Here is a 24613-nt window from a genome sequence, read left to right on the forward strand (position 1 = left end):
ACTGGTACATTTCAGTGGTTTTTATGATGGTTAGGCAATTTGAGAACATTTCACAAGTGAATAAGAGATGTTAAAATGTTGTTAAGGTATCTGGCATTGCTCCAGCGATAATAGATCCAGTTAATATTTTTATGCACCACGACAGCTGTGAGCAGTACCTTCTAACACTGTAGTAAACAAAGTTACTAAGTTGGTTGGAATAATTCCATTAATAAAGTTGTACTTAGAGAAATCACAAATCCTTCATTTTGTGTAAAATTGTGGTCTGATTTGGTGTGCTTTCCTTCAGTTGATTTTGATATCTGATTATGGCTAGGTTTCAAATCTTGATGAGGAATCATATATTTAACCACTACAGTTTCAGCTGTCAGCCAAATCATCACCCAGCGAAGGAATCAGCATATAATTTAACTCTCTCTCACTCAAAATATGGTGCATTCAATTTAGACCTGACCAGCAATAATTCGATAAGCTCTCCCACCTGATGCAAGTGGCTGCAAATACAGGACAAGTCAAAAATAAAGCAAAAGTAGGGAAAAATTTGAAATTGTACCTGGCGCTCTTCATGCTGAGCTTGTACTTCAACAAAGTCACCCAGAACTTTCACACGGATTTCTTCAGGAGTGAAATGTTTAACATCAAGGTGAATAGTAAATTTATCCTTGTCCAGTCTCAACTGCAAGAGAGACAGAGCACAGCACATCTAGTTAGGAAAGAATGAATGCCAAATTCTTAAGCTGTCTTCTTGACATCAATATTAGGAAGGTGATAAAATGAACTGGGATCATGAATTTCTGCAGCTCAACACTAATGGCAGGAACATCTCTTTCAAGATATTATTATAATACATGACCACTCACAAGCCAAAATGTCACAGTGAAATTCTAATCTATTTTTCATTAGCTTTAAGTTTCAACCATCATGGCTGCCAGAGTGTAATATGTGAAAACTATATTGTTCTTTATAAACTATCATACAATACTGGCTATAATTAACAACATAAAGTTCTGTCTTGAAGAATTATCACTGAACATGAAACATTAACTCTACTTTCTCTCCACAGATGCTACCGAATCTGTTGAATTCTCCCAGCAATTTCTGTTTTAGTTTCTAATTTCCAGCATCTGTGGTGCTTTTTTTTGTTTTAAATACTGCAGTTATCCATGTAAACTTGGGCTAAGATTACCAAAACACCTTAATTATCTCCTGTGAATGTTCCATGTTTAATAAAATCCATGCTGCTACATTAGCTTGCAAACAACCAGTCCCTTGAAATTGCACCGATTAATCAATCCTTTACTTGACCTTTTCCTTACATATACTTCCCACTGTGAATTCAGGTATATTCCTTCTCCACTTCAGCAATGTAAAACATCCTCTCCATGACATAAAACAGTCTTGCCTATTGACTTCTGAACCTACAAATTTTACATTTGAGTTCATATCCCAATGTAGAATTTGGAAAAGTACAATGGAATTACATAACAGATGTTTAGGCTTGTAAGAACATCAGCTGGTATTGCTCCCCTCTGTGCTAGAATTCCTGAGATGCACTCCTAATGTGTGAAGTACTGCTGAGGGACAGCTAACATACAAGATATACTCCATAGCTTAAAGTAAACATTCACTCCTTCCATCATCAGCACATGCAATCTCGAGGATGCCTACTCAGCAGCACCACTTAAATCCTAAAACTTGCAACTGTTAGATGGAATTCTTGATCTAATAGCGCTGTGAAAGTGTATTCAGTGCATAGAGTGCAGTGGTGTAAGGGAAGAAGATATGTAGTTTTCTCATGTGCATCTAGAAATGCACAATAAATGCTGGGCTTGCTTATTATACCCATAGTCAAGAATTAATATAAATAAACAATGGATTATTGAAAGACCAGACTGTGATACATGAAATCTCAACAAGATAGGGTATAAATGCAGATGATTGAAAGCTAAATTTAAAGCAGTAGGTATACATTTTGTTAAATTGCAATGAACATTTGGAAAAATTATCATACAGGTTAATGGAGAAAAAATATTGTGGTTATTCAACATGCAATTATCAGCTGTGAAAACAAGTTATACATTTTCTAGCCATTCATAGTCTTTTTTTGAATAAGTGAAGCTGTCTAAGAAGGCTTAGGTGGTGGATGGAGTGCCAATTGAGCAAATAATATTGGCCTGGATAGTCCGGGCATGAAGTGAGTATCTCAGCAGCCTCAACTTGTGTTTAGTAGATGATGGCAAGGCTTTAGGAATTTGGGAGCTGACTGCTGGCTGGGTCAAGAAACTACAGCATTTTGGTCCAGGTCGAGTTGCTAGTCAATTTCAATGGTAGAAGATTCAAAGATAGTCATGTCAACAAATGACAAGGAAAGGTAGTTAGACTTTTGCCGTTAAGTAGTGACTACCTAGCACTTGTGTATAAATCTAACTTGCCACTTGTGACTCAAGCAGATGGTAATGAAAAGAATCTTTCTAGCAATAAGCACTAAAGCAGTGAGTTCTAATGGTCCAACCTTTCTCATTCTGAGCTTTAAATGACATAGATTCACAACAATATTTTCAGAGGTGTCAAATGTATCTGATCCCTGGTAGATCATGAAAAGGGGATGATCACTCTTATCGGAGAGTAACTAAGTCATGATAGTGAAAGAAGAAGCAGAATATCAGAGAATAAGATTCTTCTACACAAGTCCTAGCAGCTGGCCGAGTAATGGTACAGAGAAATTCAAGTTTATTTTGAAATTGCATCAAATTATTTAATTTAGTTATCAGGATAATTGAGAGCACAATATTATGATTTTCATTAGCCGCAAATTGTTCCATGGAAGTTTGTTGGCCAGCTTTCAGTGGGTCCTACCAGAACATTCTTTTCATAAACAACATTCTGGCATGTAAACTCAACCCACAGAGCAAGGAATAAACAAAGTCATATGAACAGACAGATTAAACTGCACAAAGGCAGACATTGTTGAAAAATGTTAATTCATTCTAAGGGGAAGCATTATTACTAGAATTGTACAGAATGTACTCAGATAATATAAGACCCAAGGTTTAAAACTTTAAAACTTCAAACTTAAAAACTTTCTTAAGTTTAATTTATAACTTAAAGGATGGGGATACGGTCGAACTCCTATTTGCCAGTTTTTTGGCATCTCATGATCTCCAGTAATGCTTGATTGTCCCTACTCCAATTGTGCAACTTAACACAAATTTGGAATTTTGATACTTCTCAAAGACAAGCAGTGTTATAGTCTATTTGAGTGAGACTGCAATTGTTTCCAAATATTAATTGTTTCATTTGGAAATAAACCAGAAAACCAACAAAACTCAAGCCTACATCCTACATGTAATATTTAACCTTAAAGCAAAATCGAATTTTGGCTACTGGCATTGACAATATCATTTGTAGAAAAGTCCGGTATGAGTAAGGTTATCATAAATAAAGAGATAAGAGGGTATAGGGAATAGGTGGAGATGTGGAGCAATTAGATCAGCCAGCATCTTACTGGCTGGCGGAGCAGCATGAGGGACCAAGTGACCGACTCATGCTGCTAATCCATATATTCGCATCAGTAAGCATCTCACTTTGTTCCAAAGTTCAATCACTGGTATGTGCCCAGTCAGCATCACAAGATATTGACTGCTTTAACAATTACCAACTTGTTAATTTAAATTTTTTAAATTTGAGCTAATTTTTACTGTTAATATTTGTATCCTCTTTTTGGAGGATGGAGGAAGTGGGGCACTTTGTAGTTACTTCGGGCTTTGCTGACCAAATACAAGATTGGATACAACAACGTAGTGATTCATATTTTATTAGCTAAAGCAGAGTTCAAACCTTCATCAGTAAATATTTATATTTTAATTAGCTTATTCAGACATGTTAGGATACACCTCTATGACAAGTGGGACTTAAACCCAGACCTTCTGACCCAGTGGAAGGAGACTACCAATCTGCCACAAGATCCTAAATTATTTTCAATGAACCTGTACTGATGTATAATGATATACCTTCAGGATGGATAGGACGTAAGCCCTGGTGTAGGGATATTACCATTGTGCCACAAGAACCCCTAACCTTTGTCCTGTATGTGCGCAGATAGTTCTCCAATCAATAGTGCAACCAGCCTCCAATACTGGAGCAAATGTTACTTTGGAAGACTTATCATGTACCAGTGAATCATATGTATTTCTAGCATTTCCTTTGGTTCCTTTCAGATTACCAGCAAACAGAGATTTTCTTACTGTGTCTTTCTGGGGAATGAATGTGTTCAGATACAGAAAATTAAGCCTAAGCCTTTGGTCCTCATGACGTGCCTTGACGTTACAGAGAAAATCAATATTCCCATTAACTTTCCTTTATTTCAATTTGCAGATAGTAACAGAGCTTACTGTTCCAATTTAGGATTTATTTGTCAAAAAAACTTATTATTTACCATTAATTGCACGAATGAAGTGTGTTAATTAGTTATATATTTATGTGTATACAGATTCAATGTAAGACCTTAAGAAATAGGTGCGGGACAAGTCCAGTCAACCTTTCCAGCCTCCAAAGATCCTCAAGCTCATCTTCACTTTCCTTAAAGTCCCCATCTCCCCATCCACAACACCCATCCTATCATGTCCTTTCATTCCATCAACTTGGTCTTGAATATAGTCTACAACTAACCATCCGTAGCCTTCTCAGATGGAGATTTCCAAAGGTCCACAATCCTCTTAGCAAAGAAAGTTCTTTATAACTCAGTTTGAAATGGCTGTCCCCTTATTCTGATATTATATCCCTCCCTTTCCTCTTTATCATATAGATATATATATGTTTATTTTCTTCCACTTTATCATATAGATAAACATGTTTATTTATCTTCCACTTTATCATACAGACCTATGTGTTTGTTACCTTCCTCTTTATGATATATATATATATGCACACAGAACAATTGGGTACATTCCTAATTGTTATGAGGCAGGCAACACATCCACAAAGATAGTAGGAAAGATTGATTTGAGTGGTGAAACTCAAATGTTAAACAAATATTTTAGTCAAACGCATAGGAAAATGCCACAACTTTAAGAATACTTTGCACAGAACATACCTCTGATAGTCCAGATTGTACCCAGCTTGGCATCCTGAACAAGGATGATGGCATTCGCCAGTAGAAGGGGAAGAAGTCAGGATCAAGGTTTTCCCCAAAATGCTGATCATAGATACGGGAGGGGAAGAGGAAATTTGGCAGGAGGGAACGCCGTAGCCATGGAGTCTGAACTGCAATGTCCATCTTCACTTTCCTGTTAAGTTAGCAGGATGTGTATCAGTGTAGTTGCGCTGTCTTCAGTCCAGGGGCTGGTTGAAGGCCAGTTGGTGTGTCAGTCCTTTATATACACAATGACGCCCAACGTGTTGAACTTTCTGGAAAACTGATGCAAGGCTGATTGACTCTGTCATGTGATTTCATTGTTTAGGGATTTATGTTTTAGGGGGGAGGATTAGAACTGACACAAGCAGTGGACCAGTCTCTGCATTGCTGGATAAAGCTCTGCTGATCACTCTCTTCCTCTGCTGGCACTGCTTCAGAATGCCACAGAAGATGACCTCATGGCATTTCAATAGGAGACCATTGTATTGAGAGGAATATTATGTTGTTTCGGGTTTTGTTTTAAAAAATGAATGATTAAAGATTTTAGTTCCTTTTGTGTCTCTGTGTGATGGGTTATCTGAACGTTGAATTTAAACATTGAAGATGGCAAACAGAAGGATTGCAGTTCAGAAATAGACTCCCAGTGATAAGCCTCTGATGTCAACTTTCTGGGTATGTGTAGTTTCTGGCAGTGGCTGAATGTTTAACAGAGAATTATCTGGACTGAGCTATTCCATTCTCTCACCGTGTTTTATGTCCTCCAGAGTCTTTGGAAAGTAAGGAAGACTGGAAGTGAAATAATTATCTCATAGGATAATTGTCTCATTTCTCCATACTGAAAAAAATCAAATTAACCAGAGCAAATTAGCTATTTCAGAAGATGCTGGATTCCTTATAACTCCTTCCAAAATTGGAATGTAAAGTTAGTCCAGTACTTACCCTTCTTATAATTGCCCTTAGTAAGGACCGAAGTCGCTAACAGCTTGTAATATTAAAATGTGCATTACACTAAAATTAGTACAAATGACTACGTACTTGCAGATAGAATTATCCATCACAAAATAACTTTTAATCGCCAACTTTAAAAATGTTTCGTTATATTTATTTTCATTGGGACATTTGAAGCATGGTTTTAAAGTTTTTAAAAAAGTTTTCTACAGAATTGACACTGCGCACATAGCTGGTCAGTTCAAAGACGAGTCTGCCTCAACTTGAAAGCCAGTGATAGATAGTTGTGATTTCACGTGGTTTGGAATGAAAGTAACACTTGGATAATACTTTTCTCTATCCAGCTGCCTCATGGTCATCCAGGAGGACTCCCTCTCTCGCTTTGTCCCTCCCACGGAAACAGACCCGAGTAAATTACAGGAGTTCTCGTTCTATTGGTGAATCCTTACTGACCAAAAGTAGTTCAGTCATTTTTTAAAAATTTCTTTATAGATGAAGTGTTGTTGGTAACACAATAATATGTAATTTTGACCCTTCGTCTCCGCATGTTTATAAACTTTTAATTTTATAGGAACAGAGAATGCTGGAGAAACTCAGCAGTTCTGGCAGAATCTGTTCGAAGGGTTACTGGACTCGGAATGTTATTTCCCTGTCCACAGCTGCTGCTTTCTCTGTTTTCGTTTCTGATTTCCAACATAGTTCTTTGTTTTATTTCATTTTACAGGTCGTCCTGAGTGGATTCTGTATTCCCTAACCAGAAGACAATGTGAGCAACCCACAACCAGGGCAGAAAACAGTATCTTGGAGAGAAAGCAGAGTTAACGTTTCGAGTACAGTGACTTCTTGGGATGATGCCAGACCTGACGAGTTTCTCCAGCAATTGCTTGTTCTGTTTCAGATTTCCAGCAGTTCTTTGTTTTATAAGAACAAGGTCCAGGGTGTAATAGTGGTGAGTTTGTGTGTTTCCCAGAGTAGATTTCCAGTGGTTTAGGAACGCTCCCATTCTTTCTCAGTGTCCTGGTCTATTTCCGTCCTAGTTTAACAGCCCCCTCCCTCAGGAATGTCCAGACAGAAACCACACGAAGCTTCCTGAGACGGAGTGACCTCAGTATTGCTGCTGGGTCAGGCTAAACAGACCAGTGTGTTTGGTGTTGGGCTTCTCTGCTCGCTGACCCCTACAATGGAGGACAAGACCATCCCACATGCTTACCCGATGAGTGTAGAGTACGAGAAAGAGACACCGACAATTATCCACGACCAGAACTTCGGGGAAGGTAAGTTTATTTCGGCTTTTGACAATGAAGTTGTGCGTGACCATTGCAGCCCTGTCATGCACAGCTCTGTGTATTTCAATAGGTTCGAATCCGGGCTAAGTGAATTTCTCAAAAATCCACTGCTTGTAGTTGGAGCTACAGTAAACAGCCCCGTGTGTTTTGGAAGGACATGTGAAATCTTAAGTGAACTCGTGCTAGTTACAACTTTAAAAAGAAACAGTGCTGGAGAGACTCAGCAGATTTGGCAGCATCCGTGGAGAGAGAAACAGAAGTAACGTATCGAGTCCAGTCTGCCTTTTCGCGGTAGTTACAGGTGATGTTGTACCCTGCTTAACGCGCCCTCCTCTGAAAGTGCAGTTCAGCAGACCATGCGTTCAAGAGCTGCTAACCACATCTTCCAGAGTACACCCTACAGCCTTCCGATCTCTGCTTTAAAGCCAGCACTGTATTCCCTGGACCCCACTATCCTCCAAAAATGATCAGAGCTGTACAGTCTGGAGGTGGCACTGAATGGCTAACATGTGTGTGTGGTGAGGGAGGGGTATGTGCGTTTGTAAATCCGCAGATTACAATTCTGGGCTGTTTGTATACAACGTTGTAACTCCCAGAACCCAGGGACAAGATTACACCCACTAATATCCAGGATGTGTAGAGCGTTAAAACAGCACCATTAAGCTAACAACATTTGAATTCAAAAAATCTTTTCCTCATTGAATAGCATATCATACTTTTGAATTTAAAGTAAAGGTTTTTATTTTAAAAACATCGCGTTAACTTAAATATAATGTAGTTGTATAGTCAGTAATAAAGCTACACCTCTATGCCTTACAGTTTGATAACCTCCAATACATTTTTCAGGTTTGTCACCAGAAGATATTTTAGCTCCTACATTATACCATGGTTACTATATCAGACCCAGAATCAATAAGCAGCTGGACAGAGGCTTTTCAAGAATTGAAACAAAGCATCATAAATTTCAGGTATTTCTGGATGTCTGTCAGTTCCTGCCGGATGAGATCACAGTCCGGACAGTGGACAACCTTCTGGAAGTTTCTGGAAGACATCCGCAGAAACTGGACAGTCATGGGTTTATCTCCCGGGAATTCACCCGTACCTACATCCTACCCCTGGACGTGGACCCTCTGCTTGTTCGGTCATCACTGTCCCATGATGGTATCCTGTGCATCGAGGCGCAGAGAAAAGGAGATGAGATGCAACCCAAAGTAAACCACGTGAAAATCAATGTGGAGTCAGCACCCGTGGTAAAGGACCCTGGGGAAGATATCAGAAGAGAGCAACAGAAGGATAAGTAGCTCCTGCAATAGGATGGGAAGATCTTCAGTGATTGATTTTGATAGCAGATTCTCTGCTGAAACACCTGAGTCTACTCTAGAAAACAGGGAGAAATATTACAATGATTGGGCTACAAGTAAGTTATCAATTAATTAATGTTGCAAATAAACCTAAAAAAAGACTAGTTTTGACATATTTTAATATCTTCTGTATTTATAAAGCTAGAAACCTACTTATTAATATTAGACGCAAATGAGATCTGATGATTAGTGTCATTAACTCATGCCTTTATTGCCCTTTGCTCCTGTTCTCTGGAAGAAAATGACACATATTGGAGAACATTTACAAATGTGCCCCCAGCTATCTTCCCAGGTTCTTCACACTTTCATGGCTCAGCCTGACTTGCCAGCTAAGGATCCATCTCTCCAGTTTAACTTTCAGGACTGTTGAGCCTGTCTCCTTTTACATCTGTTAGCTAAAGAAGTACCTACGAGGAATTGAGTCTGGGACCTACCTGGTCTCTGCAACTGGCACTGCACTACTTTCCTCTGAGCTATTGGCAAATCCCTTCTGCCATTCCTGATGTACAGCTTGATGAACCACATGTATTAATAAACATTTTGACAACTAATATATCCAAAATGTGTCTATTTCATGCCTGTAATGACAACCCTTATTGCTTTTTGGCTGCAATTTAAAAATGGCACTGAAATAATTGTTTGGGGAATGCTCTCAGCTGTTTCTTTCGTGTAACTTATCAGCTAAAGAAATTACATGGGACAGGTCAAGCATTTTTCAAAACGATGACAGTAAATTTTCATTGCCCATAATACAAGACTTTGTGTTCAGAGTTAAATCACTTAAGGGCTATTTTTAACCTGCAACATTGGTGGCAAAACAAGCAGTCTGCATTGTACTTCTGGTATTTAGCCCACGTGATTTTCCAGTGGGGTCTTCAATCGTCTTTCAGTCATTAGCATCAGTTTTCCAGCACCGCTAGAAATTAAGATTAGCTCTGCAATCTATTATCCCTAAAAATATAATTCGGTGTTTAAAAGCTAAAATGACCAATGACAGAAATCCAAAATACAAGTATAAAATACACAATAAGTTCAGCAGCAACTGAGAAGAGAAATTAGAGATTGATATTTCCAGTGGTGATCCTTCAGTGGATTTGACCAAGGTTTTCTGCTAAAATGGGACTCTATATTTTGCTACTCAAATTGCAGACCAGGGAATTCTCCTGAAAGGGGGTGCCTTTGACTATCAAGTGATGTTTTAATTTCTAGTGCCTCCTGTATCCTTTTCTCCTGACTGAGGTCAGGAAATTGTTCGTGTGGTTGCCATTATAGAATAAATTATCCAGCTTTTTGCAAGTGGAGGGTCATGCTTGAAGTGTGAGTGCTGATTGAATTGGTGCTACCTTATTTCAAATCCTTATTAATTGCACTATGGCTGAAAACTTGTGCTACTATTCTCCAAGGAGCGTGCTGCTACATCAATGTCCCATCCACTCCTTCCCGTGACCACATTCCTCCCCAAGTGTAACACAGCCTTTGGTAGCTGCATCGGTTCATACAGCCACCTATGGACTCACTCTGAGGCTGGAAGAGAGTCATCCTCATCTGTGAGGGACTAACAATGAATGAATTATTCTCCACTCCTTTCTTACGTGTAAGTATATTGTAACACAGTAAAATAAGTGACAGCCTTGACTTCAATGCAGCTTTATCCTGTTTCCGATGGCACCTTCATCGGGATTCTTGTAGCATGTAGAACACTTCACAAAGGGTTTTCTGCAACTCTCTTTCTAACCCTAACAATTTCTTCCAGTTTCCTCTGTCTTGGAGGTGATTTTCTCTGTTTAGGCAACCTTGCATATTTTCCTGTGCTTCGGCTCTGGACAGACATCAATAATTCTTATTTTGTAAGATGCCGATGTTGCAGACGTTATGGAGAAATGCTTTAATTCCTCCTAAATGAGGTAAAAACACAACTAATGTGGGTTATGTGTTTTAACAGGCATTATATCTGTTTTCTCCATAAAGTGAAATGGGGATAAAGTCAATTAAACACATTCCATTTTAACAACAACAGCACAATTACATCAACAAATGAAACTCCTAATGGATTCAAAATCACCTTCTGCTATTGCATTGCATAGATTACAGAACAAGATATCAAAACAACAGTAAATTCGTCAATTGGAAGTGACTCCTCCATAAGTAGGATTGCCAAGTATTATATATATCATCTATTGTAGCTCCATACCCAAGTTTTAAAATAATTTTTAACATGTCTTTATAGACATACCACTTTTTGGCCCTGATCATGAAATGTTCAATATTGTTAATATAAAGTGGTTTCTATCCTTTTTAGTTCTGAACTTCATTTGCAGCTCTTAAACTGCCTACCTTCTCATTCCAAAGTAAAATCCAGAAAATATTTTGCCTTCTGTATTTTTTAAATGCGTATGTACTGCATAAAGTAGAATAAGTGAAATATATAGAAATGGAGGACATTTCAATTTAGTATAATGAACAAAATATTATTACAATCACGGTCCACATTTATCTTGGACGCAAATGCTATGAGATTCTGATTAACCATATTATGCAAATTGAACTTTATATGAAACTTTGAAATGAGTTTAGAAAAAAATGAATAAACACATTTTTTTAAAAAATGAAAGTAATTCAAATTGTGCATTTAAGTATTTTCTTTCATTTAATCAGAAGAAAAATGAAAGATGAAAATAAAAATTTAAAGAATAATATTAATTACAATGTCTGGATAAGTTGGTTGCTTATTTTCCCTACTGCCTGGTGTTATTAAGAAACAAAACTGTATCAATTACAACTTCTCATGTCTTAACATTTAGATATGTTATTAACTTTCATTTGATTCAACTTACATACTGAAAATGTGCTTTTATTGCAAGATAAAATGGCATCTTGCATAATCGCAACAAAGCAGGTCTACTAAAGAAAACTTAAAGATAACAAAGTTGAAACATGCATGACCCAAGAGGTACAGCAATGTAATTTTCAAACTTTGCAATGACTACTGGTCTTCTGACTTTCTGACAAATCTAAGTGACGCACTGTCAGTGGTCGAGGGATAATGGCTAACTCATTGACAGAAGGAATGATACTGTACTTGCCTGATTGGCAACTAATTTTGTTTTAGCTACTACCAGGTATGACCATTGCTTACCAATTTCTTTCCTCTTGGATAACCTTCGTAACTGTTATTTTTACTATGCCTTGAATCTATCTAATTTTGCGAAGAACATTTTCTAAAAGGAATATACCCCAAGGTAAGGTTTTGCAATAACCTTGGCTGATTTTTTTTTAACTAGAGTATTTAATTTCACCCTATTAGGTTTTCAGTGTTAATAATTGTAGTGAATCAGATGATGCACCAATTTATATTTACAAAAGTGGATGTCACCATTATCATTAAAACTAAATTAGATAGTCACTTGGATGAAGACTGAAAGAATTTGGAGAAAGAATGAGACAGATACAGGTGGAGAAAAATGCTAAAGCACATTGTTTCTACGCTATATAAGTCTCTGACTCATTATCATAATTAAAGTATGCTTCAGTCGTCCTTTATAGTTAAAAAAAAACTTCTATAAATAAACAGTCTGAGATCAGAGCTTAATTGGTATTTTGTAAAGGGAGCTTGCAGATTGGAATGTGCTTGTAAATTTTCAGCTCCAGTTCTAAAAAACAGCACGAGGTGACTGACTGTTGATCTATTTATGTGCATTTATCACATTGGGGACAATTTAAAATTAGCTCACCAGATGGGAAGCACACAGGATCATGGTGAATATTGATCCTATATCTGCCCAATAATGCTCGTTGACGTCAATGGAGAGTAAAATCAGGTGTTTCAGGATATTTTGCATCCACTCCTGTATTTTTCCTGAATTAATGGGATAGGTTAAAATTGTGCAGAGTTTGATGATGCTCTCAAAGTTTTTGAATATAGTGGAATAATGTTTTAGATTTTCTTTCAACTAGTTGTTTAGACTCCTTTTCCACAGTGAAACAGGAGAAAGGCATAACATTGTCATATCTGGTTATAGTTCCTAACTCTCATCTACCTTTCCCACATCTTGTTATTTTGTAGCACAGCCGCATCAATAAAGTATCTTTGAAAAATTACAATGTGAACCCTTGATTTATTTTTATTGCAAATGTGATGTTTTTGTGAACCTTAAATTATGAATATTTCCCTGTCCAATTAAGAGACAATTCTTTTCCACAATTAAGATCACACAGCAGAGATGACAGTCAATTTCTCTTGATTCTCTTCCATGCCTGAAGGTGCATGGGACAAAGTGTGCAGTGCAGTTCCTGTAGCTTATTTCTTTCTGGAATAGGTCACTAGTCTGACGTAAGAGGCTATGACTTGGGGATTGGTCACACAGTATCACAAATCACTGACCAGGCTGTTGCTGCCTATCCATGGAGATATTGGTAGGATTTGCATGTTTGACAAAGCAATGTGTACACCATCTTTGGCCATCAAATTCTGAGGTGGGACTCAAACTAGAGTTTCTGGCTCTGAGGCAAAGGGGCTACCCACTGCACCATGAAGCCCTGCTAGCTAGTAGAAAGTGTCAAAAAAAATTATATTTTCTGATCTGTTGGTGATTTGTTTCCTTGACTTACATTTCACCCTCCTTTGGTCTTTTTCTAAATCAGAACAATTACTCCCATATCCCTGACTATGATAGCCTGGAACAAGCTGCCAAGAGATATATGAGGCCAGTGTGGGATGTTTTATCCATGATAGTCGATTCCTTCCTGTGGGCAGATATTCAACCATCACTCAATGCCCCTCTCTACTCAGTCCAATAGATAACAAAGAGACGAAGGTAGGTGAGGACCTGGAAACAATCATAATTACGGAAGAGGTAGTGTTGGGCAAGCTAATGGAACTAAGGATTGATAAGTCTCCTGGCCCTGATGGAATGCATCGCAGGGTACTAAAAGAGATGGCGGGAGAAATAGCAGGTGCACTGGCGGTAACTTTCCAAAATTCGCTGGACTCTGGGGCAGTCCCAGCAGATTGGAAAACAGCAAATGTGACACCACTGTTTAAAAAAGGAAGTAGACAAAAGATGGGGAATTATAGACCGGTTAGCTTAACCTCTGTAGTGGGGAAGATGCTTGAGTCTATTATCAAGGAAGAAATAGCAAGGCATCTTGATAGAAATTGTCCCGTTGGGTAGATGCAGCATGGGTTCATGAAGAGCAGGTCATGCTTGACAAATCTTTTCGAATTCTATGAAGACATTACGAGCGAGGTGGACAATGGGGACCCAGTGGATGTGGTGTACCTAGTCTTCCAAAAGGCCTTTGACAAGGTGCCGCACAAGAGGCTACTGCATAAGATAAGGATGCACGGCATTAAGGATAAAGTATTAGCATGGATAGAGGATTGGTTGACTAACAGGAAGCAAAGAGTGGGGATAAATGAGTGCTATTCTAGCTGGCAGTCAGTGACTAGTGGTGTGCCTCAGGGATCGGTGTTGGGACCGCAATTATTTACAATTTATATTGATGATTTGGAGTTGGGGACCACGTGTAGGGTGTCAAAGTTTGCAGATGACACTAAGATGAGTGGCACAGCAAAGTGTGCAGAGGACTGTGAAACTTTGCAGAGGAACATAGATACATTGAGTGAGTGGGCAAAGGTCTGGCAGATGGAATACAATGTAAATAAATGTGAAGTCATACATTTTGGTAGGAGTAATAGTAAAAAGGATTATTACTTGAATGGAAAAAAGTTGCAGCATGCTGCTATGCAGAGGGACCTGGGTGTCCTTGTGCATGAATCACAGAAGGTAGGTCTGCAGGTACAACTAGTAATTAGGAAGGCAAATGGAATTTTGTCCTTCATTGCTAAAGGGATTGAAATAAAAAGCAGAGAGGTTATGTTGCAGCTGTACAAGGTGCTGGTGAGGCCACACCTGGAGTACTGTGTGCAGTTTTGGTCTCTTTACTTGAGAAAGGATGTACTGGCACTGGAGGGGGTGCAAAGGAGGTTCACTGGGTTGATTCCAGAGTTGAGGGGGTTGGCTTATGAGGACAGACTGAGTAGATTGGGATTATATTCATTGGAATTCAGAAGATTGAGGGGGGATCTTATAGAAACATATAAAATTATGAAGGGAATAATAAGATAGAAGTAGAGAGGATGTTTCCACTGGCAGGTGAAGCTAGGACAAGAGGGCCTAGCCTCAAGATTAGAGGGAGCAGATTTAGGACTGAACTGAGAAGGAATTTCTTCACCCAGAGGGTTGTTAATCTATGGAATTCCTTGCTCAGTGAAGTAGTTGACGCTACTTCAGTAAATGTTTTTAAAAAAAAGGTAGATTTTTTTTGAACAATAAAGGAGTTAAGGGATACGGTGAGAACGCGGGTAAGTGGATCTGAGTCCATGAAAGGATCAGCCATGATCTTATTGAATGGCAGAGCAGGCTCGAAGGGCCAGACGGCCTACTCCTGCTCCTAGCTCTTATGTTCTTATGTTCTTATAAGATCTGAAGTTATCGACCTAGCCCCAAGTACTGTCACACCATCGCCTTCCAATCTTGGCAGTCCAACACACTGTACTGTTTGCAAAAAGCAGATACTGAAATATCAAAAGAAAATGCTGGATACACTCAGTAAATAAGCCTGCATTATGGAGAGGACAGACAAGAGGTTTCTCATGTGGACCCTCCATATGGTGTCATGCAAAAAGAATTGGGTAAAATTCACAACACAATTAAGATACTCATTTAAAGTGTGCACAAAACCAAATACCACAACATACTGAAAAAAATTCTGTGTCACGTATAAAGCTCCTGCAGCTGTTACAGACATATTTTTGGACCTTAGCTGATGATTAAAAAGTTTCATCTAATCAGCTTTGATGAGCAGCTGAAGTGCCAGTGTGAACTAATGTATCTGGGCCAAGATATCAAAAGCTTGATACACCAAGTGATACATAAAACTCCTGGGTGAAGTGAGACTACTCGAAATATAAAACCTTATGGTTTAAAACATTTAATTACAAGGACAATTTCATTGGGACTTACTAAGACAAATCAAAACCATGATATTGACTGAAAGGCTTAGGTAGTTAAGAGGAATGTAGTCAACCCATTCAAACCATGATTTCTTTTGCTCCAGAAACCTGCATTTGGACTTCCAAGTTAAAGAGATGCTGATAGTCAAGCCCTAGAATTAGTTTGTGATGTGCTTTTTAGAGGCAGAAGATGAGCATATATGCATTCAATATAATTGCAATGTGTACATGCACACCCAATGCCAGAATTGTGTTGCCGCACAATTTGGGTAAATGTTGAAGTACAGATATCCAGGCCCATACCAAAACCAGGTGCTAGCTCCTTTGCATATGCACATATGGGGAGGAGGCTTTGTTTGAGGCATCCTTCCAAAACTGGCCTTTTCTGAACACAGTTGGTACCCATGCTAGCCTATTCTGCTAAGGATAACCAGTTCCACATGCAGCCCAAATACTTCAAAATGGTACATAGAGTCGTAGAGATTTTGCTGCATGGAAAGAGGCCCTTCAGCCCATTATTCCCATGCTGGTACCCAAACATCCATCCATTCAAATTCCATTTTCTAGAACTTGGGCCCATATTATTGTACGCTATGACATTTCAAACTTTCATCTAAATAGTCCTTAAATGACTTGAGGGTTCATGTGTCTACCACCCTTTTAGGCAATGAGTGCCAGATTCCCACCACCCTCTGGGTGAAAAAGAAATTCCTCAAATCACCTCTAATCTTCCTGCTCCTTACCTTAGAACTGTGGCCCTTGGTTATTGACCACTCTATTAATGGGAAAAGTTTCTACCTTTCTGTCCTGTCTATGCTCCTCAGAGCATTGTACACCTTAATCAGATATCCCCTCAACCTTCCCTGTTCAAGGAAAGTAATTTCAGCCTATGTAGTCCCTCTTCATAGCTGAATTGCTTTAGCCAGGTGATACCCTGGTAAATCTTTTTTATACAGTCCTTAGTGTACCAGTACGGTGATCAGAACTGTACACAGTACTCCAGCTGTGGTCTAACATCATAAACAACTCTATCATAACCTCTTTGATGTAGTATTCAATGCCTTGACTAATAAAGGCAAGTAGCCTATCTGCCTTCTTTAACCACCTTATCTATCTGTCCTGCTGCCTTCAAGGATCTATGGACATCACACCAAGGTCCTTCTGTATTCCCTAAAAGTCTTCCCAAAACGCATCACCTCATTCTTCTCAGGATTAAATTCCATGTAAATACTGAAATACAGAGCCAGTGTGCATTCTCTGCTGCCACATCATGCTGAAGATCATTTCCAGCACCTGTTTGGCTCCTCCCATTCACCTTCCAGCTCACTGAATACCTCTTATATCTTCCCTGGACCTGCCTGGCCCAGCAGCTTGCTGGAATTATATTGGTGAGGCCCAATTTCGGGTGAGCCTTGAGCCTCTGGGAGGTGGCACTCTGTCTGAGCAGAACATCAATGTTGAAAACAGGTGGAAACAACTCTCGCCCGGAAGAGTTGGTGAGACTCTTCCATAGTTAGGGAGGGAAAACCTCGACTGAGTTACCCTGGAACTCTAGAACCTACTATCCAACAGCTGTCCACAAATACTATTGCTCAAAACAGAACGGGCTGCGTTTCCATTTTAAAGCAGGGAATAATGTATCGTGCTTGGAAACTCAAAGAAAGAAGAAAATAATTAATATGGTCTGGATGGTCAGTTTGTTCCTATAGGTTGCCACTGGAAGTGTATTATTGTTCCCTAGCTGCACCAAGTCCTGTTCCCATCATCCCGTACTTAGTGGCTTACACTGGCTTCCAGTTAAGCAACACACCCAATTTTTAAATTCTCATCCTTGTTATTAAATCTCTTCATGGCCTTGCCCTTCTATGTGTGTAACGTTCAGTTTTAAAACCACACAAAATCTCGATGCTTTTGAGTACTACTGATTTTAATTGCTTCATGATTAATATCTGTACCTCCAGATACCAAAGCCCCAAGATCTGAAGTTCTCTTTCCAAACCTCCACATCACTCTGCATCCTCCTTTAAGGTGCTCCTTACAACTTAGCTCTTTGATCAAGATTTTGCTCATCTGGCCTTGTTTCTCTTATTTGTCAAATTTTGTTTCATCACCTTTGTACCTTAAGATATTTCATTGTGCTTGAAAACAAATATGGCGTTCCAGTAGAATAATAAAATTCAAAATTGGAACTGGAATCTCTTATGTCAACATCAGAATCAGAAGACAGCAGGATGGTGAAGGAAGAAGTTTTGGGTTGCTCTGGTATGTCTCCGAGTAACTGATTCCAAGTGACACTGACCACAAATTTGGAAAGTGGCTGCTAAACCATCCTCTCAGCTGTGGCTCATGGAAGAAAGATGAAAGGGCACACATTAAAATTCGAAAAAAAGACCAGAAAGTTAAAATTGACATTGTCTGATTAGTGGGCAACTGCAACAGTAACGACCAGATTCATTAACTGTAACGTCAAATATCACGGCATTATTCTGGATTGGTACAGCAAACATTACATGTCATGAGGTTTCAATCACAGTACACAGTGGGTAGGAATGTGATGTGTCAGCCAAGTCTTCAACTCCATATTCTCTATTTTAATCATCTCCTTGGACCTCATTTGTCAGCTTGTTTGTTCATTTCTATAGCACATGACTCTGTTATTGGTCCACTGAGGATAATAAACGTATCAATTTTTATTTGCAAGTTCTATACAGCAACTTCCATGGCAATCCAAATGGACTATTTGTGCCTGCATCTGTGCTTATTGAAGTCATGAATTTAGTAACTCATGCAGTTGAACTAAGTGCCAATGACACCATGCAAATCCAAATAGATGGCATTGCCATATGGTTGCCTTTAAGCCCAGCTCTCAATGATATCTTTTTTGGTTACCATAAGGAGCGCATCTTCGAAGAAAAGACCACTAACCTCAAACTGCTTGCATATTTCTGGTATGTAAATGATACATTTGCAATATTTCAATCCACAGCTGCGTCAAAGAATTTCTTTGCACAGACTTTTTTTATTCACTTGTGTGATGTGGGCATCGCTGGCTGGCCAGTATTTATTGCCCATTCCTTAATTGAGATACACATGTTGACTCATGCTTAACCCAGTCAGGTCCTTCATTCATTCTCAAATCCGTGAAAGCTGAAAATTTCATAGTAAATCCCAAAAGGGAAGTAATTATGCATCGAGATTTCCCTAAGTTTTTGGAAAAGCACATTGTTTGGCAATTCAACTGATAGTCTTTGTGAAAAAAACAATAATTTCACTGACAAGAACGCAATAATAGAAGGAAGGATAGAAGGAAGCATTTTCAACCCAAATAGTATCACTATTGTTTGGGACAAGTTTTTAACAATAATGTGCATTCACATGATGCCATTTAATAAACTCCATCCTGCAACCAAAGTTACCACTGAAATGGAGCTATCGAACGAATTCCCCTTTATCAATGTATTTGTGAGAAGGGAAAATGGGTTCTTAATTGTTATCTACTGAAAGACTATGTTCACTGGTCACTATAAAAAAATTGCAAGGGTGTTTTTAGATATATAAAAAGGTAAGACAGAGGCAAGAGTGGAAATTGAACTGCTGGAAAATGAAGCTGGAGAAGTAGTAATGGAGAATAAAGAAATGACACAGGAACTAAATGGGTACTTTGCATCAGTCTTCTCGGTGGGAGACATCAATTCTATGCCAGAACTTCAAGAGGATCAGAGTGCAGAGGTAAGCGTAGTGACCAACACTAAACAGACGGTGTTGGGGAAGTCGAATGGGCTGAAGGATAAATCAAATGGACCAGATGGACTGCACCACAGAGTTCCGAAGCAGATTGCTGAGGAGATTGTGGGGGCATTGGTGAAGATCTTTCAGGAATCACTGGAGTCAGGAAGGTTCCCAGAGGACTGGAAAATGGCTAATGTAACACCCCTGATTAATAAGGAAGGGAGGCAAAAGACAAGACACTGTTGGCCAGTTCGCTTGACCTTGGTTGTTGATAAGATGTTAGAGTCCATTATTAGGGATGAGATTGTGGAGTACTTGGAAGCACATGATGAAATAGGGCTAAGTCAGCATGGCTTTGTCAACGATTTCCTTGGCAAATCTATTAGAATTCATTAAGAAGGTAATGACCAAATTAGACAAAGGAGAGCCAGTGGAAGTGATCTATTTGGATTTCCAGAAGGCCTTTGACAAGGTGCCACACAGGAGGCTGCTAAATAAGTTAAGAGATCATGGTATTAGAAACATGATACTGGCATGGAGAGAAGATTGGCTGACTGGTATAAGAAAAGAAAATGGGGAGAAAGGGGTCTTTTTCAGGATGGCAGTCAGTGACTAATGGGGTTTTGCAGGGGACAGTGTTGGGGCCACAACTAGTCTTATTACACATTAACAGTCTGGACAAAGAAACTGAGGACATTGTTGCTAAATATGCAGATAACAAAAGATAGGTGGAGAGATAGGTAGTGTTGAGGAGGCAGGGAGATTGCAGAAGGACTTGAATGGGCTGGGAGAGCGGGCAAAAATGTGGCAGATGGAGTAAAATATGGGATATTTTCTAAATGGGAAAAGACTTTGAAAAGCTGAAGCATAAAGCACTCCTTGTTCAAGATTCTCTTAAGGTTAACATGAAGGCTCAGTTGGCAGTTACGAAGGCAAATGCAATGTTAGCATTCATGTCAAGACAGCTAGGATAAAAGAACAGAAAGGTACTGTTGAGGCTGTATAAGGCTCTACTCAGACTGCATTTGGAATATTGTGAGCAGTTTTAGGCCCCATATCTAAGGAAGAATGCGCTGGCCTATGAGGGAGTCCAGAGGAGTTTTACAACAATGATCTTGGGATTAAACAGCTTGTCATAAAGAGTCATAGAATCATACAGCATGGAAGCAGGCCGTTTGGCCGAATTCATCCATGGTGACCAGGTTTCCTAAACTGAACTAGTCCCTGCATTTTGCCTGCATTTGGCCCATATCCTTCGAAACCTTATCTATCCAAGTACCTGTTCAAAGTGTCTTTTAAATGTTGTAATTGTACGCAACTCTACCACTTCCTCTGGCAGCTTGTTCCATATATGCATCATCCTCTGTGTGATAAAGTTGCCCCTCAGATCCCTTTTAAATCTTTCTACTCTCATCTTCAACCTCTGCCCTCTACTTATGGACTCCCCTACCCTGGGGAAAAAAACCTTGACTATTCACCTTATCTATGCCACTCATGTTTTTAGTGAACCTCTAAAATGTCATCCCTCTGCCTTCTATGGTCCAGGGAAAAAAGTCTCAGCTTATCCAGCCTTATAATTCAAACCTTCCAGTTTTAGTAACATTCTTGTAAATTTTTTTGCACTCTTTCCAGTTAACATCTTTCCCACAACAGAATGACCATAATTGTATGCAGTACTCCAAATGTGGCCTTACCAATGTCTTGTATAGCCAGAACATGTCATCTCAACTCCTGTACTCAGTGCTCTGACCAATGAAGACAAGCATGCCAAATGCCTTCTTCAATACCCTGCCTACCAGTGATGCTACTTTCAACGAATTATGTAGCTGCACCCCTGGGTCTTTCTGTTCGACAACACTCCCAGGGCCCTACCAATAACTGTGTAAGCTCTACCCTGTTTTGCCTTACTAAAATGCAACATCTCACATTTATCTAAGTTAAACTCCATCTGCTATTCCTTGGCCCACTGGCCCAGTTGATCAAGATTCCATTGTACTCTGAGATAACCTTTTCTTACTGTCCACTATACCACCAATTTTGTTGTCATTCACAAATGTATTAACCATGCCTCCTATATTTTCATCTAAATCATTTAAATAAACGACAAACAGTGGAGCCAGCATTTATCCTTGTGGCACACTGCTGGTCATAGGCCTGCATTCTGAACAACAAGCCTCTAACCACCACCCTCTGTATCCTACCATCAAGCCAATTTTGTATCCAATTGGTTGGTTGTCCCTGGATTTGATGTGATCTGACATTACGAACCAGTCTACCATGTGGGAACTTGTCAAAGGCCTTGCTAAAGTCCATGCAGACAACATCCACTGCTCTGCCTTCATCTATCTTCTTGATCACCTATTCAAAAACCTCAATCAAATTTCTGAGATACAACTTCCCACATGCAAAGCCATGCTGACTATTCCTAATCAGTCCTTGCCTCTCCAAATGCATGTAGATGAGGAGCAGTTGAGGACTCTGGGTCTGTACTCAGTGGAATTTGGAAGAGTGAGGGGGGATCTCATTGAAATGTACAGAATGTTGAGAGGCCTGGGTACAGTTGATATGGTGAAGATGTTTCTACTAGTAGGAGAGACTAGGACACAGGGGCAAAGCCTCAGAGTGAAGGGATGACCCTTTATAACTGCGATTAGGAAGAATTTCTTCAGCCAGTGGGTGGTGAATCTGTGGAACTCATTGCTGCACAGGGCTGAGGATGCCAAGTCATTAAGTGTATTTAAGACAGAGATAGGCTCCTGATTAGTAAGGCGGTCAAAGGTTATGTAGAGAAGACAGGCAAATAGAGTTGAGAAACATATAGCCATGATTGAATGTTGCAGCAGACTTGATGGACCGAATGGCCTAATTCTGCTCCTACATCTTATAGTCAAAGTACACTTTGGGATTCCTTCAGTTCCATGCTACAAGATCAATCTTCTTGGCAACCTTGTGAATGGGGCCCTAGCCACATGCTCACTGTGTAAATCTAATGTAGAGATTGGACATATCAAAACTCTTCTGTATGGTTTTCAGCAAGTCAATAAATGTGGAGCAGGAAAAGCACAGCAGGTCAGACAGCATCCAAGGAGCAGGGAAGACAGTGTTTCAGGCTGAAACTCTTCTTCAGATCTGGGGAGGGGGAGGGAAGCCCAGAAATAAATAGAGGAAGGGAGGTGGGGCTGGGGTGGGAGGGTAAGTGGGATGGAGATAGGTGGATGCACGTAGGGGCATCCTCCACTCTCAGAGTGAGGCCAAATGTAAGCTGGAGGAACAACACCTGATATTTTGCCTTGGGAGCTTACAGCCCAATGGCCTTCATCACCTTCAAAATCTCTCCACACCCAACCTGTCCATCTTCTGACCCGCCTATCTGTTCCACCCTTCCCACTGATGAACACAAGAACACCCTATCTGCATCCATCTATCTCCATTCCGCTTACCCTCCCCCCAGCCCCACACCCCTCCCTCTATTTATTTCTGGGCTCCCCTCCCCCTCCCCACTCCTGACGAAGGGTTTCAGCCAAAAATATTGACTTTCCTGCTCCTCAGATGCTGTCTGACCTGCTATGCTTTTCCAGCTCCGCATTTATTGACTCTTCAGTATGGCAATCGATACCTTGATAACGTCATCATTCGTTGGTATAGAGTCATGGAGTCATACTGCATAGAAGAGGCCTTTTGGCCATTGAGTCCGTGCCAAATTATCTACACATTCCTTTTTCCAGTTGGCCCATAGCCCTGAATGTAATGACATTCCAAGAATTCATTCACCTTTTTAAAGGTTATGCAATTTCCCACCTTTTCTTCTTTTCTCACAGGCAATGCATTTCAGATTCTTATCACTTACCGGGTGAAATGAAAATTTCTCAAGACCCCTTTAAATCTCTTACCTCTCACCTTAAAATTATGCCATTTCACTACTGATTCTTTAACTAAGTGGAACAGCTGCTTTCTGTCTATGACCCTCATAATCGAATACCCCCTTAGCATTCTCTGCACTAAAGAAAACAACCTGAGTCTGTTCAGCCTCCTCATAGTTAAAATGTCCCATCCCAGGCAACATCCTGGTGAATCTCCTCTGCATCTCCTTCAGTGTAATCACATCCTTTCTATAATGTAATGACCAGAACTATACACAATACTCCAGCTGTGGCCTAATGAATGTTTGTACAGCTCCAACATAACCTCCCTGTTCTTAAACAACACAACAAAAACAAAGTTGCTGGAAAAGCTCAGCAGGTCTGGCAGCATCTGTGAAGGAGAAAACAGACTTAACGTTTCGGGTCTGGTGACCCTTCCTCAGAACCCACCCTGTTCTTAAGTTCTGTACCACTACTGATAAAGGCAAATATTCCTTTTAACTACCCTGTTGATCTGTACTGCTGCCTTCGGAGATCTGTGGACTAACACCCCAAGATCCCCCTGTTCCTCTGAGCTTCCTAGTGTCCTGCCATTCACTGTACATATCACAAAATCTCATGAAAAGGCCCATGTCCATCACTTTTAGCCCTACTCAGTGCCCAATCTACCATAGATTACCCTGAAAGGGGAAGGTGTCTGATAAAATCTGAACAACAGTTGAACTTACCTGTCTCACACTGCTGCTATGAAGAAAATCCACAAGCTATCTTCTCTGCTAACAGCATGCCAGTGTGATACAAGATATGTAGGCTGTAGGTTCTAGAGACCAGCAGTTGTATCAAACAACTCACTCCCTTGACCATTCGCAGTGGGTACCATGTTGCTTGTGTTCAAACAGCCTGTGCTTGCAAGCGTCAGAAAAGTATAACCACCGTTGGATGTGATTTTGTAATTGGAAATCATTTATTCAATAACTCAGACTGTGCTCAGAGTTACAATGGAATCCAATTTCAGACTATTAGCCAGTTTGATGTATTTACAGGTGCTAGAAGCCAAATATGTAAATACTCAGGACCTTGTTCCATGCAGGCAAGAGGATTTTGTACATACTATACAGCCAACTGTAGGCATCCAACTGCTGCTGCATCCCCATGGCAACATCCTGACCAATCATAATTTACCTGCCTGGCCTGAGAATTAAGATTGACAGGTAATAGTTCCTGCTGCATCTCCATGACAATTATGGCCCAAGCAATCAGAACGCTCTTCCCATTCTGGA

At 39.8% G+C, this 24613-nt stretch overlaps 2 protein-coding genes across 6 annotated transcripts in view; one reads left to right on the top strand and one right to left on the bottom strand.

Annotated features, from left to right (window-relative positions):
* cryabb (crystallin, alpha B, b) overlaps nucleotides 1-24613 on the bottom strand; it is a 31400-nt gene that overhangs the window by 2816 nt on the left and 3971 nt on the right. The window contains exons 1-2 of one of the 2 annotated variants that reach the window (XM_020530352.2): nucleotides 5093-5410; nucleotides 554-676 (exon numbers count right to left, since the gene is read on the bottom strand). In XM_020530352.2, the coding sequence (XP_020385941.1) occupies nucleotides 554-676; nucleotides 5093-5275 (306 nt within the window). In that variant the 5' untranslated portion in view covers nucleotides 5276-5410. Of the gene's footprint in view, nucleotides 1-553; nucleotides 677-5092; nucleotides 5411-24613 lie in introns of those variants that run through there. The other variant, XM_048615685.1, reaches the window with a different exon arrangement.
* Nucleotides 6454-9317, top strand: hspb2 (heat shock protein, alpha-crystallin-related, b2). Of its 4 annotated transcripts, XR_007265380.1 has the most exons (4): nucleotides 6454-6519; nucleotides 6807-7356; nucleotides 8215-8785; nucleotides 8968-9317. XR_007265380.1 is itself a non-coding variant. In XM_048615682.1 (3 exons), the coding sequence occupies exons 2-3, from the start codon at nucleotides 7263-7265 to the stop codon at nucleotides 8667-8669; spliced, it is 549 nt and encodes a 182-aa protein (XP_048471639.1). In that variant the 5' UTR covers nucleotides 6454-6519; nucleotides 6807-7262; the 3' UTR covers nucleotides 8670-9317. The 4 variants fall into 4 exon arrangements, 3 of the variants coding, with proteins under 3 accessions (XP_048471639.1, XP_048471640.1, XP_048471641.1); XM_048615682.1 differs by having other exon boundaries at nucleotides 8215-9317; XM_048615683.1 differs by having other exon boundaries at nucleotides 6477-6543; nucleotides 8215-9317.

Source organism: Rhincodon typus, chromosome 32 (genome assembly GCF_021869965.1).
Source record: "Rhincodon typus isolate 14 chromosome 32, sRhiTyp1.1, whole genome shotgun sequence".
Taxonomy (NCBI): domain Eukaryota; kingdom Metazoa; phylum Chordata; class Chondrichthyes; order Orectolobiformes; family Rhincodontidae; genus Rhincodon; species Rhincodon typus.

What these genes read in the sequence shown, in the direction of transcription:
- hspb2 (XM_048615682.1), top strand. Translation starts at nt 7,263, where the DNA reads ATGGAGGACAAGACCATCCCACATGCTTACCCGATGAGTGTAGAGTAC. An exon ending in CGACCAGAACTTCGGGGAAG is followed by an intron (nt 7,357 to 8,214) that starts GTAAGTTTATTT and finishes TACATTTTTCAG; the next exon opens with GTTTGTCACCAGAAGATATT.